We start from the raw sequence: 17,890 nt of genomic DNA, 5'->3' as shown, positions 1-17,890 counted from the left end.
ATGCGCACTGGCAATTTAAAAATAAACGTTGACTTACACATGCACAATACATATAAAGCTCTCCCTGGCACCAATTGCACACGTGTTTTAATTTTTTACTACTACTAAAGGCTCGGTGCCCAAAATTTGGGCCCTCAGCCCAGGCTGCACCCTCTCCAATCTGCTCCAATCTGGGACATCCCTCTCACAATCCAGGACTGCTGGCTCCCAACCGCTTGCCTGCCTGCCTGCCTGCCTGATTGCCCTTAACCGCTTCTGCCTGCCGGCCCGATTACCCCTAACTGCCCTCCCCTGCCAGCCTGGTCACCCCTAACTGCCCTCCCCTGCCAGCTTGGTTGCCCCTAACTGTCCTCCCCTGCAGGCCTGGTCGCCCCTAACTGCCCTTCCTTGCCAACCTGGTCACCCCCAACTGCCCTCCCCTGAAGGCCTGGGTCCCCCCCAACTGTCCTCCCCTGCAGGCCTGGTCCCTCCAAACTGCCCTCCCCTGCTGGCCATCTTGTGTCCACATGGGGGCAGCCATGTTTGACCACATGGCACGGCCATCTTGTGTGTTGCAATGATGGTAATTTGCATATTACCTCTTTATTATATAGGACTAGAGGCCCGGTGCATGAAAATTCCCTCAGCCTGGCCTGTCCCCTCTCACAGTCCGGGAGCCCTCAGGGGTGGGAGGCGACCGGTGATCAGGGGACGGTGACACCGCATCACACCTCTGCTGCTGCCACTGCTGGCAGCGCAAGCCTCAGCTGGCCCTGGTTACCTGAGCCTCAGGCGGCCCTGGGCGCCTGGGAAGCTGCCATCAGAGGCATGCCTGTGCCTCGGGCCGACCCTGGGCGGCTAGGCAGCCAACATCTGAGGCTTGCCTGCACCTCAGGCCGGCCCTGGGCGGCTGGGGGGCTGAGAGGACTGGGGGACTCCGCATACCTGCTGCCCGGCGGGGCTGATGGGTACTGGGCGCCACCATCTTGTGGCTGTGGGTGCCACCATCTTTGAGGGTGGGGCAGTCAATTAGCATATTCCCTCCTGCCATCTTTGTGATGGCATGAGGTCAATTAGCATATTCCCTCTTTATTAGATAGGATATTATATATACTATTTTGATAAGTAATTTTTTGCAGTAATTACCACACAAATCTTTCTTCTAATTAATTTCCTTTCAATGTGCACAAATCCGTGCACCAGGCCACTAGTATGCACATAAGCATAGCCCATGGACACAGACAACAGTGTGGTAAAGGCCTGGGGTGGGGCGGTAGCTGGGTGGAGGGGGACAAAAGGGAGGAAAATGGGGGACGTCTGTAATACTCTCAACAATAAAATAAGTTAAATATATATAATTTATTTTTTTTCAAAATTCACCAAAAATTGGAAATCCATTGTTTCTTTCATATTCAATTTCTTTTGACAGAAATTCTTTACTTATCCTGTCAATTTTATCTCGAGAGAATAGATTGACTACAGGAATAAAAAAATTCTCAAGACGTTCTGTCTTGAGGCAATGAAGAAAGTATTCCAGACATCTATCAAAGCAGAGCTCCAGGTTGTCTCGCCACTGACTGTCATGTGGGTTCTGGGCACATACGTGAAAGAAGGCAGTTTTCATGTGATAAGAACAGAATTTACCCAGTTCCTTTCGGTCTTCAAACTTTTCTTTCAATTTTTCTAAAAGATATTTCATTAGTTGTAAACAGCGTTTCCTGTTGAATAAAAAAGAAAACCATTTATTTTTACTTATTTACAACCTGCTTCATTCCACAAAGAGCTTTAGGCATCTTACAGGAAGATACAATAAACAATACAGATATTATAATACATATAAAGACACAAAGATAAAGACATATAAATATAATTCTAGTCACACTATTTTTTCAAATACATGCTTTGAAGTTTCAAAAACATATTTTTTCTTCCTGCTTCGCCATTCCTAGCTTAAATATTTTATTTTATCAGGATTAATTCAACTATAAAACTAGCAGATACTTGTATTATTCATCCAATGATTTGATAGATTATAAATATTTACATTATTCATCCAATTGTTTCATAGTTGACAAAATTTAATGTTTTTAAAAATACTTAGCTTTGCCAGCAATATATTTTTCTCAACACTGGTTTCAAAGCCTGTACATGAAGCTTTAAAGAACCTCCTGGGCCTGCAAGTTGGACATTCTTGTTTTGACCTTTTAACTTTTGTGACCCTTATACTGGACAACTTTAGAAACTCAAATGAACAATTCTTTTCCAATCTCACTTTAAAAAAAATATATATTTTTTTATTGCATTCAAAGAGGAAGGGAGAGAGATAGAAACATCAATGATGAGAGAGAATCGCTGATCGACTGCATCCTGCACACCCCTCCTGTGGATCAAGCCTGCAATCCGGGCAAGTGCCCTCAACTGGAATCAAACCTGGGACCCTTCAGTCTGCAGGCTGACGTTCTATATACTGAGCCAAACCAGCTAGGGTCTCACTTTTTTATGGTGTGTATGCTGCCAAGAAAAAGAATTACCCATATTTTAGTTGTTTCAAGTGGCCTTCATGCAGCCAAACCATCTCAAAGCAGCACCGGTATAAAAAAGATGGATCCTCTGGCACCTTCCCATTATGTGACATTAATATTCATTACCTTGAAGCAATCAGAATACTAAGACACAACCAGTGTCTAATGGCTAATCATGGCTAGTGTCCTTTCTGTCCTACTTCTTGTTCTGTCCTACTTTACACATGGATCTGATCCAGGTTCAGGACTTTAGTCCCTGGCCTTGCCTTCTGACAACACTCTTTCCTTGGTCCCTTGGATCTGGCTTCCCTAGTTTCATGCTCACCCTCTAGATAATACTCCAGGTCAGTCCAGCCATGTGCTGCCCCCAGGACTCAACCCAGTAATGACCACCTATAGGTCTGATCTATGGAGTCAATTAAAAAGATAAACATTCCATAGATAAGCCCCTAATTAACAAAATAAGAAAGTTACCTGCAACATTTCACTCCCTTACTTTCACAGCATTTTTTAGAGTCTCCATGATTTTTCAAAATGTCCTTTTCAATGTGAGAGAAGGATAGCCGCCATGTTTTTTCTTAATTTCCAAAAGAAAAATAGAGAAGTAATTTAACCAAAGTGCCTACATATAAACAATACAATATTGAAATAATTTCCTTCATTAAAATATCATTCTGAAAAATGTCTAGGGGGATATAGACCCAAAGAAATGAAATGATGTAATTACATATTAAAATAAGTCATGTGAAGCAAACAATGGACCAAAATAGGAAAAAACGGGGGGGGGGGGGGGGGGCCAAGGGGCAGGTTATAGTTAGCTATGTAAGATGTACATATTGCTAAGTTCAGTTTGTTAATATATTGTTTCAATAATAATTTGAATTAATTGGTTAAAATTTTTATACCATCCTTACAAGTTTTGGTATTCATGTAAAATGAATTAGGGAACATTTCTATTCCCTGTGAGAGTTTACGTAAGAATAGATTTCTCCCCTTCCCCCAAGTTTTACCCGGCTAGCTCTTTTAAGTTTTGGCTATCTTATTATATAGTTGGTTTTATACCAGGAATGCATGATTGGTTTATAATTTAAAAACCAATCAATATAATCTGTCACATTAACAGAATTGAGGAGAAACATGATCTCAAAATACGCAGAATATGCGAGTAATGAAATTTAACATTCATTTATCATTTTTTAAAAAAATATTTTTATTGAGTTCAGAAAGGAAGGGAGAGGGAAAGAGATAGAAACATCAATGATGAGAGAGAATCATTGATTGGCTGCCTCCTGCAGGCCCCCTACTGAGGATGGAGCCTGCAACCCAGGCATGTGCCCTTGACCAGAATCAAACCTGCGACCCTTCAGTCTGTAGGCCAACACTTTATCCACTGAGCCAAACCGGCCACGGCTCATTCATCATTTTTTAAAAAAGCCTTGGCAATTTAAATTTGGCTGTCAAGTTGATCTGATGAAAGACAGATTTTAAAAAGGACACAGCAACATGATAATATAAGGTAAAAAGCTGAGGTTTTCCCCTTAAAATCAGTTAGGTAGATGTCTGCTATCCCTATTTCTGTTCAACATGCACTGGCTATCCTAGCAAGCATCATAGGCGATCTGGCACTGGAAAGAGAGGAACAAAGCTATCATTATTGATAGATAATACAACTATGTTGGAAGAAAATACAAAAGAAGCTAGGTGACAGATATGTATGAGTTTAGTAAATTCTTCATTCTACTTTTGGTTTAAAAATTTTCAGACTAAAAACTTACAATTGCCTATGAATAAATCTAACAAAAGATATATAAAACTTCAGTGGAGAAAACTAAAATGTCACTAAGAAGTATTAGAGAAAATCTAAATAAATGGAGATATGCACTTATCCATTAATTGGGAAACTCATTATTATAAATATATCAAGTCTTCCAAATTTTACCTATGGATTCAATGTACTCTCAATCAATATTAAAAAAAAATGCTTTGGTAGAACTTGACAAGATGATATGAAAACTTTCATGAAAATACAAGGGGTCAAAAATATCTAAACCACACATGAAGAAGGACAAAGTGGGAGAACTTGCCCTACCAAATATCAAGACTTATAAAGACATATTATGTATGACAATATAGTATAGTGCAAGGGTAGACAAAGATTTTAATGGAACAGAATAAAGAGGGTAGTAATAGCTATATAATATATGGACAGTGGATACGTGGAAAGGGTGGTACTGAGCTAGGTATGCTCATTGCTATATAAATCCATTTATGACAGCCATTTATGCCATTCTGGAAAAGGCAAAACAATAGAGATGGTAAACTATAGAGATCAGTGGTTGCCAGAAGTTTGGAATAGGAAGGGTTAAATAAGTGAAGCAGACCCATTTTAGAGCAGTGAAACTATTATGAAGGGTAGAAACATGATACAATGCATTTTTCAAAACCAGTAGAACTTTATAGCACAAAGAGTGAATCTTAATATATGTAAACTGTTAAAAAATCATTTAGGAGGTCAAGGGATCCTAGAAATAATGCAGGCTGTGAAAAGGGACTCCAACTGCATTACAAATGTCTAAAACAACCTTTCTGAAAAGGGGGGAGCAAAAGGTGTGGACCTAAATTACTTTGGAAATGGGGTATGTAAGACTGAAGGCAAAAGGAACTGTACATTAGCTCTGTACTCTAGTTGGTAACTGTTTCCCATGGAGGAGTGGCTTTGCAATTGTGAAATAACTATACTAGTATGTGCATACTGAAACTGTACAATTAAGCATATAGGTGGCAGATGTGGGAGTCAGGTTTTTCACTTTTGGAATGAGAGGCTACAGATAGCAAGGAGAGAAAGAATGATCCATGTGATAATGGATCATAATTAGAGACAGTATAAACTAATGAATAACTTAACATATACAACAGGTAGTTACATATAAAAATATCTTATATAATAAAAGGCAAATATGCAAATTGTCCCCTCGACCTGGAGTTCGACCAGGAGGTGGGGCAGGCTGGCCTGACCCCACCCAAGCATAAATTCGTGCACCAGGCCTCTAGTTTATAGATATGTCTATGTACCAGGGTTAGTACACGTACTTACCTATATTCCCTTGTTTCTCCAGCTGGGAGGGTTGACACCCTCATAACAGAGCACACATACACATAGCACCTAGATTGTGGTTTCTAGTACATTCTCCAATAAAAGGAACCAAAGCTCCTTGGAGAAATGGTGGATTCTAGGACTGATACATGAAATATACCAGATGAGCTTAGAACACCTTGTAGAGCCAGAAAGTAAGTTAGTGATGAAGACAAACAAACAAAACACCCCCACAATTATGGGACATGTCCAAAGGGCACAGAACCAACTCAAAGAGCTCCTAAAGGCCAAAGCTGGAACAAATGAAACAATAAAATTAATAAAGTGTTATTGGATTACAGCCCAAATCTCCCTTGCAGAATTTCAAAAAATCTGAGTAAATACTCTGCTCTTGCCCAGCTGGCGTGGCTCAGTGGTTGAGCTTTGACCTATGAACCAGGAGGTCATTGTTTGATTCCCAGTCAGGGCACGTGCCTGGGTTGCAAGCTCTATTCCCAGTGAGGGGCTTGCAGGAGACAGCTGATCGATGATTCTGTCTCAACATTGGTGTTTCTATCTTCCTCTCCCTCTCCCTTTCCCTTCCTCTCTGAAATCAATAAAAAATTTTTTTAAAAATACACTGCTCTTAAAGAGGTGGCATAACTCCCTACTCCTTAAGTGTGAGCTGTGCACAGTGACTTCCTTCCAAATAGTATAGTATAAACAGGGGGAAATGAGTAACAGTGGAGAAACTGACAAGCACTACCTCAGCCAGGTGATCAAGGTCAACATCAGCAGTGCTAAGTCATGTTCATGGCATGTATCCTTAAAATGATGCAACGAAAATGGCACTTTAGCTCTCTGGTCTCCCTCTCCAAAACCCAGAACTCCAGTCTAGTCATAAGAAAAACATCAGGCACATGCCAGATGAGGGACATTCTACAAAATAATGAACTAGTATTCCTCAAAACTGTCAAGGTCATCAAAAACAAGGGAAGGCTGAGAAACAGTTAAAGTCAAGAGGAGCCCTGGTGGGTGTGGCTCAGTGGTCAGAGTGTCGGCCTGCGTACCGAAGAGTCACAGGTTCAATTCCCAGTCAATGGCACGTACCTGGGTTAAAGGTTCGATCCCTGGCCCCGGCTGGGGTGCATTCGGGGGGCAATCAATTGATGTGTCTCTCTCACATTGATGTTTCTCTCTCCCTCCCTTCACTCTGTCTAAAAATCAATGGAAAAAATATCCTTGGGTGAGGATTAAGAACAACAAAAAAGAGGAGCCTAAGGAGACATGATGACAAAATGTAATGTGGTGTCCTAGATGAGATCCTGGGACAGGAAAAGGACATGGGTAAAAACTAAGGAAATGTGAATAAAGTATTGTTTAGAGAGGCTTGGTAACTAGCCCAAGATCTCACAGTTAGTTAAGAGAAGAAGCCTCAGGATCCAGAGCCAGAGAGCAGTCTGACTCTGAGGTCAGTACTGCTTTCTTTATTAAAAAACAAGCCTAACTAGTGTGGCTCAGGGATTGAGCATTGACCTATGAACCAGGAGGTCACAGTTCTATCCCTGGTCAGGGCACATGCCCAGATTGCAGGCTTGATCCCCAGAAGGGGGTGTGCAGGAGGCAGCTAATTAATGATTCTCTCTCATCACTGATGTTTCTATATCTCTCTCCCTCTCCCTTACTCTCTAAAATCAATAAAAATATCCTATATAATAAAAGGCTAACATGCAAATTGTCCCCTCGGGAGTTTGACCTACCGGGAGTTTGACCGCCCACTATGACATGATGTGCGCTGACCATCAGGGGGTAGCGTGGAACAAAAGAAGGCCCTGGCCGGCAACCAGCAGCTGGCAGCTGGGGGAAGGAAGGCCCCGATCGGCCCTGATCACCGGCCAGGCCTAGGGACCCTACCTGTGCACGAATTTCATGCACTGGGCCTCTAGTTTTTTAAATAAAAAAGGTAACATTCAAATGTGGGCTACTAGACATTTTAAAGCTCAGTATTTGATGTTACTACTACAACTATGCCGTTTTCAATTCCATCACTCACCAAACTCCCATCTTATACTAGTAGCCTATTTAGCCTGATGACTCTTGAAATGCCAACAGCAGTCGTCGATCTTTTACTGCCCTTGTGTATCACATTAACAACTCTTTTGTATGTTCTTAAATTAACCTTCACATGTAAGATACCTTGAAAACCATTTCCTTCCTTTGCAGGCTTAGGTACCAGGTAAAATGGCTGTAGTCTTAGATTTCTCTTAACTTTTCCTCCAAGCCAGTTTTCAATGGGCATGCCTCCCTGGGTGCTAAGTGGCCAGCTGCTTTGTACTTTCAAAGCCAAGATTATATCCACAGATATTTCTGTAGGTGTTTTAATAAGAAGTGTTACAGCAGGACACCCTCTCTTCTTCTTCTCCACAATGATATCTGTATCTGTTTAAACATGTAAAAGAAAAAAAAGCGTTTAGCAATCTAATTTTCTTGAAAATATAGGAAAAATAGCATAACTATAGCTGGATATCCATAGAGTATAAAGGTGAAAATTAGTTCTAAAGCAGAAACTGACCCCACAACACAAAATGTCTTACTCATTTAGCCAATATTCATTGATATGTATCACAGAGGGAAGGTACTGTCAAAATCTTTCCAGCATGATGATGAGGAGCCCCTGAAAATTGGGGTTTGGGAGTGCTTTGGTTAGATTTTCATTTAAATTGATGAATGGCAGTTTGGAGGGAAGCCTGGAAAAGAGGGCAGATGAGCGGCAAAAGCAATCCATGTTCATTGCAGTGTTACTCACAATACCCAATATATGGAAACAACCTCAGAGTCCATTGATGGATGACTGGATAAAAATAATTGTGGTATGGCCCTAGCTGGTTTGGCTTAGTGGACAGAGTGTCAGCCTATGGACTGAAGGGTCCTGGGCTCGATTCCGGTCAAGGGCACATGCCTGGATTGTGGGCTCGATCCCCAGTGTGGGGTGTGAAGGAGGCAGCTGATCAATGATTCTCTCTCATCATTGATGTTTCTATCTCTCTCTCTCTCCCTCTCCCTTCCTCTCTGAAATCAATAAAAATATATTTAAAAAAGAAAGTGTGGTATGTACAGGCACATCTTGGAGATATTGTGGCTTCAGTCCCAGACCACTGCAATAATAAAGTGAATATTGCAATAAAACAGGTCACACAAATTGTTTGGTTTCCCAGTGCATACAAAAGTTATGTTTACATTATATTGTAGTCTATTAAATGTGCACTTGCATTATGTCTAAAAAAACAATGTACATACCTTAATTAAAAAATACTTTATTGCTAAAAAATGCTAAAGCACCATCTGAGCATGTTGGAAAAATAGCATCAACAGACTCGCTCAACACAGGGCTGCCACAAACCTTCAATTTGTAAAAAATGCATTATCTGTGAAGTGAAATGAACTGAAGCGCAATAAAATGAGGTATGTCTGTATGTGCATGAAATATTACTCAATCTTAACAAAGACAGAAATCCTGTCATTTGTGACAACATGGGTGAACCTGGAGAAAATAAGCCAGATACAGGAAGGCAAATGCTGCATGACCTCACTTCTAAGTGAAATCTAAAAAAGCAGAAGACCCAGAGGCAGAGAGTAGAATTGTGGTTACCAGAGGTGGGGGAAATGGGAGATGTTGGTCACAGGGAACAAAGTTGCAGTTAGGTAGAGTGAGTTCAGACATCTAATGCACAGCATGACGATTGTCATTAATACCACCACACTGACGACTAGAAACAGTACAATATTAAGTATTGTGCTAAGAGAGTAGATTTCAGGTACTCTAACCATACACACACAAAAAAGGTAACTATGTGAGATATGTTCATTATCTTGACTGTGAAAATCATTTTATTATGTATATGTGCATCAAAACATCTTAAATATATACAATGTTTTTGGTTTTTTTTTAAAGACACAGGTAGCAGAAATGAGAGCAATTAAAGAGGTTAAAAACCACAGAACTGGTAGATGGACTGAACCTGCAAGAGAAGGAAGAAGGTACAAGTTCTGGGATGCCATCCAGAAATTTAGCCTAGGAAATGATTAATGTTGATTCCATTCTTCTACAGAGAGCAGCGGTCACCAACCAGTGGTCTGTGGACCACTGGTGGTCCATGAGGTCGGAAAGGTTGGCAACCACTGATATAGAGTAAGCAGGAGGAAGAAGGGTTGAGCTGAAATGAACTTCATTTTAGACACATTGAACTCTACGTGCCTATGGGATACCCAAGTGGAGATAGCTACTGGACAAGCAGCTATGGTGGTCAGAAATTCAGGAAAGACTTCCAGATGAGAGATACTGGCTTTGGGATTTAGGGGTGTACAAGCAGTAAAGACTACTCCCAGATAAGACTTTTGGAAGGGACCACAGTGAGAAAGAACACCAAGGAGAAAATCCTAAAGAACACTCTCATTTTCTTACCATCAAATCTGCAAACCTCCCCGACGCTTACCCATTTTATCCTTCTTCCTCTTATTACCACCGAGGAAATGTCCATTCACCTTTCCAAGGCCACCCCTGGACCTGCCTCTGGATCCTCACTTGCTCAAGACCTCGCTCCTTCAATTGTTCCCTCCCTTGCATCAGTGGACTCCCCCTCCCTGCTGGATCATTCCTCTCCACATACAAAGGGTTCCAGTGTCCTTCATTCTAAAATATACCTCTCCTTTTGGCCCTATATCAGCTTCCTCCCCCTACTTACCCATATTTCTACTTCCTTTGCAGACAAAACTTTCTGGAGTTGCCTACACATGCTGTCTCTACTGCGTCCCTGCTCCCTTTTTTTCTTGTGTGTTCATCTCTCTAAAACTGCTAAGTCAACGTTAACAATCCCCACAAAACCACAGACCAAATCCAATGGTTTTCTGGATGTCAGCAGCATTCTAAACACTGACCACTGCTCCTGTAAAACCACTCAATCTCCTTTCATTCCTTCTCTTCCCCCAAACTTCTAATGGGATCCTCTTCTTAACCACTCTACTTAACATTATAATTTCCCCTTCCTATTCCTAAAACTCCAGATCCCTCTCACTTTGCTAGCCTTTCCCCCATAGAACTTACCACTTTCTAGTATACAAGATAATTGTGTTTTCCATTTGTCATTAATTGCATATCTGCTCTTACATAATTATAAGGTACAGAAGGGTGAGGGTCTTCATCTATTTGTTCATTAACATATCCCAAACATCTAGACCACCTGTCTCATTAGATAATCAATGAATATTGATCAAATTAATGAATAAGTTCATCTACACTCTCTGTCAAAGGGACCACTTATATGTTGACGTGTAGCCCAAATGTATCCTCTGAACTCCAAACCCATATCCAACTATGTACATGGCACATATCTTCTCCAAAGAAGCCAGAGTAAACACTTAAAAATACAAAGCTATCCCAGCCAGTATGGCTTAGCTGTTGAGACAGACCCAGGAACCAAGGGGTCACGGGTTTGAGTCCCGATCAGGACATGTGCAGGAGGCAGCCAATTGATGATGTTTTTCTCCCATGGATCTTTCTATCTCTCTCTTTCTCCCTTCCTCTCTCTCAAAAAATCAATAAAAACATATTTTTTAAAAAATACAAAGGAAATCACTATTTTGTAATTAAAACCTGGCTTCTCAATAAACATATAATAAAATCTGAAACCTTTCCAAGTCCTTGAAGAATCTGGTCTGTGGTCACCTCTTAAACTACATTTCCTGTTCCTCTTTCCTTTCCTTGTTCACACGGGCCTCTTTTAGTTCCTTGAGCTTGCCAAGTTCTTTTCTGCCTCAGAGCCTTGTTCCACCACTTCAGTTGATACCTCTTCTCCCAGTTCATTCCTGTCACTGTATTCACTACAATTTGTGTTTCCAAGATCCAAGCTTCAAGAGGGGATTCCATTATTTTATTCAACCACATATGCCCAGTGGCTCAGGCAGCAGTTCAGTGCATATTCAATGGAGACCAAAATAGAGCCAATCAACATTTTAAAAGAATACCAAGAAAATGTAGTAGAATAACATCAAGTGCAAAGAGTTGTTTCTGGGAGGTAGTGGTCAACAGTGTGCTGTAGGGAGGTCAAGAAAGATCAGGAGAGGAATGTACATGGGCAATTAGTAGATATGATTAGACCTCTAAGGATCAAAACTCAAAAATCTTACCTTGAATGTTTTTAATTTCTTTCTTAATGAGTTCCCTAAACTTGGATAGCATCTTAGAAGCTGATAATATTTCCCCTTCTAAAAACTGATTCAGAGGATTTCCTTTGGGGTTTCTTTTGAACTTCACATAGTAATGAGCACCACTGTTGCAATATTCTTCTAGCTGAATTCTGGGAACATCCAGTTTAAACATAACATCAAATTCATTAGGAGAAGAAACCTAAGACAAAGTAAAAAGAGCAGTGAAATGTTTGCTTGTGAATATTTTCCAAGCAACTGCAATTTTTTTCTTAAGATTTCCACTTAAAACCTTATTTTTAAAAACAAGACTCCTAATATGTATACCCTCTGGGAGTAGGACCAGTGGAGTTGGGAAAGTATTATTGGTTTTAGTTTGTAGGTTCTATACTCATTTTTTAACCATAATATATATATGGATATATATATATATATATATATATATATATATATATATATATATATGGGATTTATATACTTTAAAACACTTTTATTAATTTAAAAAATATTTTTATTGATTTCTTTTTAGGGAGAGAGAAATATTCATGTGAGAATGAAACATGATAGGCTGCATCCAGCACACCCCCTACCAGGGTTCAAGCCGACAATTTGGGCATACTAGTATGTCTGGACGGGATATGGAACTGGTAACCTTTTGGTTCACAGGACAACACCCAACCAAGCCACATTGGCCAGAGCTTATTAAATCAATTTTATTTTATTTTTCAATATATTTTTATTGATTTCAGAGAGGGAAGGAGAGAGAGAAACATCAGTGATGAGAGAGAATCATTGATCAGCTGCCTCCTTCGCACCCCACACTGGGGATAGAACCCGAAACCTGGGCATGTGCCCTGACTGGAAATCCAACCGAGACCACCTGGTTCATAGGTCAATGCTCAACCACTGAGCCATGCTGGCCGGGCTTAAAATAATTTTACATGATATCATGTGCCCTGGCCAGTTTGACTCAGTGGATAGAGCATTAGCCTGCGGACCAAAGGGTCCTGGGCTCAATTTCGGTCAAGGGCACATACCTCAGTTGCAGGCTCCCACCCGGCCCGGGCTCTGGTCAAGGTTCATACAGGAGGCAACCTATTGATGTGTTTCTCTCACATCGATATGTCTCTCTGTCTTTCCCTCTTTCTTCTACTCTCCCGAAAATTCAATGAAAAAATATCCACAGGTGAGCGAGCATTAACAACAACAACAAAAAGATATCATGTAAGCTTTTAAAATCTGTACCAGGTTTACTCTAATTTTAAAGCTTAATAAAATTAAAGACCTGCAAGGAGCTACCTTTCACATCACAAGATATACACTGCAGCCACCCTCCTGTTACAATTTTGAGATCATTGTGTGATGTCAAAAATGTGTGTATTCACCTACTGGCTAGTCGCACAAGGGCTATCTCATATCTACTGCTCACCCAAGTGAGTGTGAGCTCCAAGTCATGTACAATAACAGTGTCTTAGAAGCATTTGTAGAAGGTTCAAAGAACCTTTTCCATTCTCACAATAACTAAAGCAATTATAATAAATGCTTGTTTTTACTACATTAAAAACGCCACAAGTCTTTCCCTAGTTAGGATAAGCTTCAGGTACAGCTATTGGACTGCACTGTTCAACATGGTACTTAGCAGCCATATGTTTACTGACCACATGAAATGTGTCTAGTCCAAACTTAGATGTATTGTGCTGTGTACTTAACTGTCCTCCCAAAATTCAGACATTGAAGCCCTAATCCCCAATGTGTTTGTACTTGAAAACAGGACTTTTAGGAGGTAATTAAGGTTAAGTGAGATCATGAGGGTGTGGTTCTAATCTTACAGGATTGGTGACTCTGTAAGAAGAGGAAGAGAGAAAGATTGCATTATCTCTGTGTACATACACCAAAGAACACAGTGAGGGCACTGGGGACTATAAGTATAAATCTTCCAGACAGAAATAAACAAGAAAACAGCAGCCTTACCTGACACAGTAGATCAGATGGATTTAATTGATATATTCAGAGCATTTCACCCCAAAGCAGCAGAATATACATTTTTTCAAGTGCATTTGGAACATTTTCTAGGATAGACCACATATTAGGCCATACAACAGTAACAATAAATTTTAAAAGATTGAAAAAGATGCTATCAAGCATCTTCTCCAACCATAAAGGTATGAAACTAGAAACCAATTGTAAAAAAAAATTGAAAAATACACACAAACACATGGAGGTTAAATAAAATGCTACTGAACAATGAATGGTTAACAATGAGATCAAGGAAGAAACCAAAAGATACCTTGAGACAAATGAAAACACAATGACCCAAATGACCCCAAATCTATGGGACACAGCAAAGTCAGTCCTAAGAGGGAAATTCATAGCAATATAGGCCTACCTCAAGAAACAAAAAAAATCTCAAATAAACAATCTAACCTTACACACCTAATGAAACTAGAAAAATAACAACAAACAGCCCAAGTGAATAGAAGGAAGGAAATAATAAAGATCAGAGTGGCAATAAAAGAAGTATAGTCTAAAGAAACAGTATAAAGGATCACTGAAACCAAGAGCTGGTTCTTTGAAAAGATAAACAAGATGGATAAACCTTTAACCAAAGTCATCAAGAAAACAAGTAAGCCTGGCTGGTATGCCCAGTGGTTGAGCTATGACCCATGAACCAGGAGGTTGAGGGTGGATTCCTGGTCAGGACACATGCCCCAGTTGTAGGCTCCATCCCTAGTAGGGAGCATGCAGGAGGCAACCAATCAAGATTCTCTCTCATCATCGATGTTTCTATCCTTCTCTCTCTCTCCCTTCCTCTCTCTGAAATCAGTAAAAATGTATCTTTTTAAAAAGAAGAAAAAAAGAGGACCCATGTGAATAAAATAAAAAACAAAAAACAGAAGTAAAAACTGACATCATAGAAAAACAAAGGAGTATAAGAAAATACCACAAACAACTATATACCAACAAATTGAATCATTTTGAAGAAATGGATAAATGCCTAGAAACATACAATCTTCCAAGACTAAATCAAGAAATTGAAAATATGCAGAGACCAAGTAGTACCAACAAAATCAAATCAGTACTCAAAAAACTGCCAACAAACAAAAGTCCTGTACCTGTGGCTTCACAGGTGAATGTTACCAAACATTCAAAGAAGAATTAACACCTATCCTATCAAACTATTCAAAAAAATTCAAGAGGAAGGAAGGCTCCCAAGCTCATTTTATGAGGTAACCATTACCTTCATTCCCCAAACAGACAAAGACATCGCACACACACAAATATAGGCCAATATCCCTGATGAACATAGATGTAAAAATCCTCAACAAAATATTAGCAAACCAGCCCTAGTCGTTTGGCTCAGTGGATACAGAGTCAGCCTGTAGACTGAAGGGTCCCAGGTTCGATTCAGGTCAAGGGCAAATGCCTGGGTTGTGGTCTAGATCCCCAGTAAGGGGCGGGCAGGAGGCAGACAATCAATGATTCTCTCATCATTGATGTTTCTCTCTCTCCCTCTCCCTTTCTCTCTGAAATCAATAAAAATATATTTTAAAATATATATATATATATTAGCAAACCAAATTCAGCAATATATTAAAAAGATCATACAGCATAATCAAGTGATATTTATTACTGGGATGCAAGGTTGGTTTAATATCTGCAAATCAATTATTGTGATACACCACGTGAAAAGCAAAATGAAGGATAAAAACCATATGACCATATCAAAAGATGCAGAAATGCATTTGACAAAATACAGCATCCATTTATGATAAAGCTCAATAAAGTGGGAATAAAGGGAATATACCTTAACTAAATAAAAGCCCACATATGACAAACACACAGCTATCATACTCAACAGGCGAAAGCTAAAAGCATTTTCCTTAAGATTAAGAATAAGACAAGGTGATCCACTTTCATCACTGCCCCTGATCAGGAAACAAACTCCAGTCAGAAACCTGCTCCTAAACCTTCCATTTATACTGGAATGATGGCTTTAATGACAACCACCCACAGATACATGGAGCTGTGGGATACACGATTAAAAACAGTTACATCTGATGTGTATTTAGGAAGAATGCTTTTTAGTACCTGTAGGAGATTTTCTCTTAATTTATTTTTAACATCATTCACTAGGAGCTCCCCATAACATCTGAATAAGAAATTGAGAGAAAGAGTAGGTCCGCAGGGGCTGGAGGGAGAGACGGAAAATATTTTTCCTTTGCAGTAAAGACGTCCTCATAGAAAAAAAGTTTCTTTTTTTTAAAATATATTTTATTGATTTTTTACAGAGAGGAAGGGAGAGGGATAGAGAGTTAGAAACATCGATGAGAGAGAAACATCAACCAGCTGCCTCCTGCACACCCCCTACTGGGGATGTGCCCGCAACCAAGGTACATGCCCTTGACCTGAATCGAACCTGGGACCTTTCAGTCCACAGGCCGACGCTCTATCCACTGAGCCAAATCGGTTTCGGCTGAAAAAAAGTTTCTTAGATACATTAGTTTTGTGGACATTTCGCAGATCACACTCCTAATCATCCAAGTCATAAGCTGACCAGAAACTACCAAGTATAGATAGCACTGTTGGAGAAACACAATGCAGGTCTGCTTACATGAATGAATCTATACATTTGAATTCCCCCAAAAATGGTGTGTTCACAGTGGCTAGCAATCAATATAGGTTGGCTTTATGTTCGTTGGATGTAGTGATGAATAAACGAAAGAAGAACGGTTCGTCGTTTTAACTAGAACCTAAGAACTAGTCTGCGTTTCCTCCGAAGGAAAGTGAGGAACCTCAGGAGGTGGGGAATAGCGGGGAGGTTAGGAGAGGGGTGAGGAAGCCGGGCCGCGCGCCGAGGGCGGGGAGGGCGGGCGCCTGGCAGCTCACCTTCACTTGCTCGTAGTAGCTCCCAGTGTGCAGCACCTCGACATCTTTAAACTCGGACTGGAAGCTCTTCAGTCCTCGTAGCAGGTGGTCCACGACCCCGTTGACAACCCTCGCGGCTTCTGAGATTTCAGCGCGGCGTAGCTTCAACTTCTCCACCACCGCCCCGAGCTTCCTGGCGCCAGGCACGGCCTCCCTCCGGCCCAGACTAGAGGCTGGAACCAGCGGATCCAGGCCGGCGTCCTCCGTTGGCCTGGACGGAGGTCTCCGCTCCCCAGCGGAGCGCGCGGATCCAGCCCTAGGAAGGGGCGACTCCGGGGCTGCGGGAGGCTCTGGCCCCTCGGCCAGAATGGCCTGTCCGTTCAAGATGTCCTCGGCGCTCAGAGGCTCCTTCTTGGCGCATGCACCCCCTTTTCGGCGAGATCCAGCCCTGGGGAGGGGCGGCTCGGGAGCCGCGGCCAGATCCGTGTGCCCGTCGACCGTGTCCTCTCTGCTCAGCGGGGCCTTCTTGGCGCATGCACCCCCTTTTCGGCGAGATCCAGCCCTGAGGAGGGGCGGCTCGGGAGCCGTGGCCAGATCCGTGTGCCCGTCGACCGTGTCCTCACTGCTCAGCGGGGCCTTCTCGGTGCGCGCACCCCCTTTTCGGCGAGATCCAGCTCTGGGAAGGGGCGGCTCGGGAGCCGCAGCCAGATCCGTGTGCCCGTCGACCGTGTCCTCACTGCTCAGCGGGGCCTTCTCGGTGCGCGCACCCCGCGCGCGTACCTGCGGTCCCTCCCGGGAGCCCGGGGCGCTCTTCTTCTGCTGGTTTCCCGACGCTCTAGTGGAGCTGCATTTCTGCTCATTGGGCTGGACAGCTTCGGGGACAGCGGGACACTCGATGGGCTTCGTCGGGGTGGGCTTCGTCGACGAGGGCTTCGTCGGGGCGCCCTTCGCACTCCGCGCCGAAATCTTGGAGGTGGCGGCTCCCGCCTTCGAAGCTGTCCGCGTCGCCTTTCCGCTCCGAGGATCCATGGCTGGCGCGCTCTGCTGCTGGAAAGCTGACCCGGCTTCGCGAAAAGGCCGCGGTTAGAGGAACCTGCAGTCGCGGCCGGTGACTGGAAATGAAACTTAAAACTTGAAGTCTGGCGGGAAGGCAGCGACGCGGTCAGGGAGCACGCGCAGGAAATCTGACCCCACGCGGGAGGGCGCCCTGGGAGCCACGCCCCCGCCGCCACGGGGTGGCCCGCGGCCC

At 42.1% G+C, this 17,890-nt stretch overlaps 1 protein-coding gene across 2 annotated transcripts; it reads right to left on the bottom strand.

The window, feature by feature from the left end:
• Positions 1 to 443: 443 nt before the first annotated feature.
• CGAS (cyclic GMP-AMP synthase) lies at positions 444 to 17,833 on the bottom strand. Of its 2 annotated transcripts, XM_079779885.1 has the most exons (5): positions 16,663 to 17,831; positions 11,758 to 11,977; positions 7,771 to 8,013; positions 2,976 to 3,078; positions 446 to 1,697 (listed from the first exon to the last, which is right to left on the bottom strand). In XM_079779885.1, exons 1-5 carry the CDS (start codon positions 17,668 to 17,670, stop codon positions 1,349 to 1,351), a joined length of 1,923 nt encoding a protein of 640 aa, XP_079636011.1. In that variant the 5' UTR covers positions 17,671 to 17,831; the 3' UTR covers positions 446 to 1,348. The 2 variants fall into 2 exon arrangements, with proteins under 2 accessions (XP_079636012.1, XP_079636011.1); XM_079779886.1 differs by lacking the exon at positions 7,771 to 8,013 and having other exon boundaries at positions 444 to 1,697; positions 16,663 to 17,833.
• Between the last annotated feature and the right edge of the window lie 57 nt (positions 17,834 to 17,890).

This window comes from Cnephaeus nilssonii, assembly GCF_951640355.1.
Source record: "Cnephaeus nilssonii genome assembly, chromosome: 9".
Lineage (NCBI taxonomy): Eukaryota > Metazoa > Chordata > Mammalia > Chiroptera > Vespertilionidae > Cnephaeus > Cnephaeus nilssonii.
The sequence above is the reverse complement of the archived record's forward strand: the minus strand, read 5'-3'. Positions and strand labels throughout refer to the sequence as shown.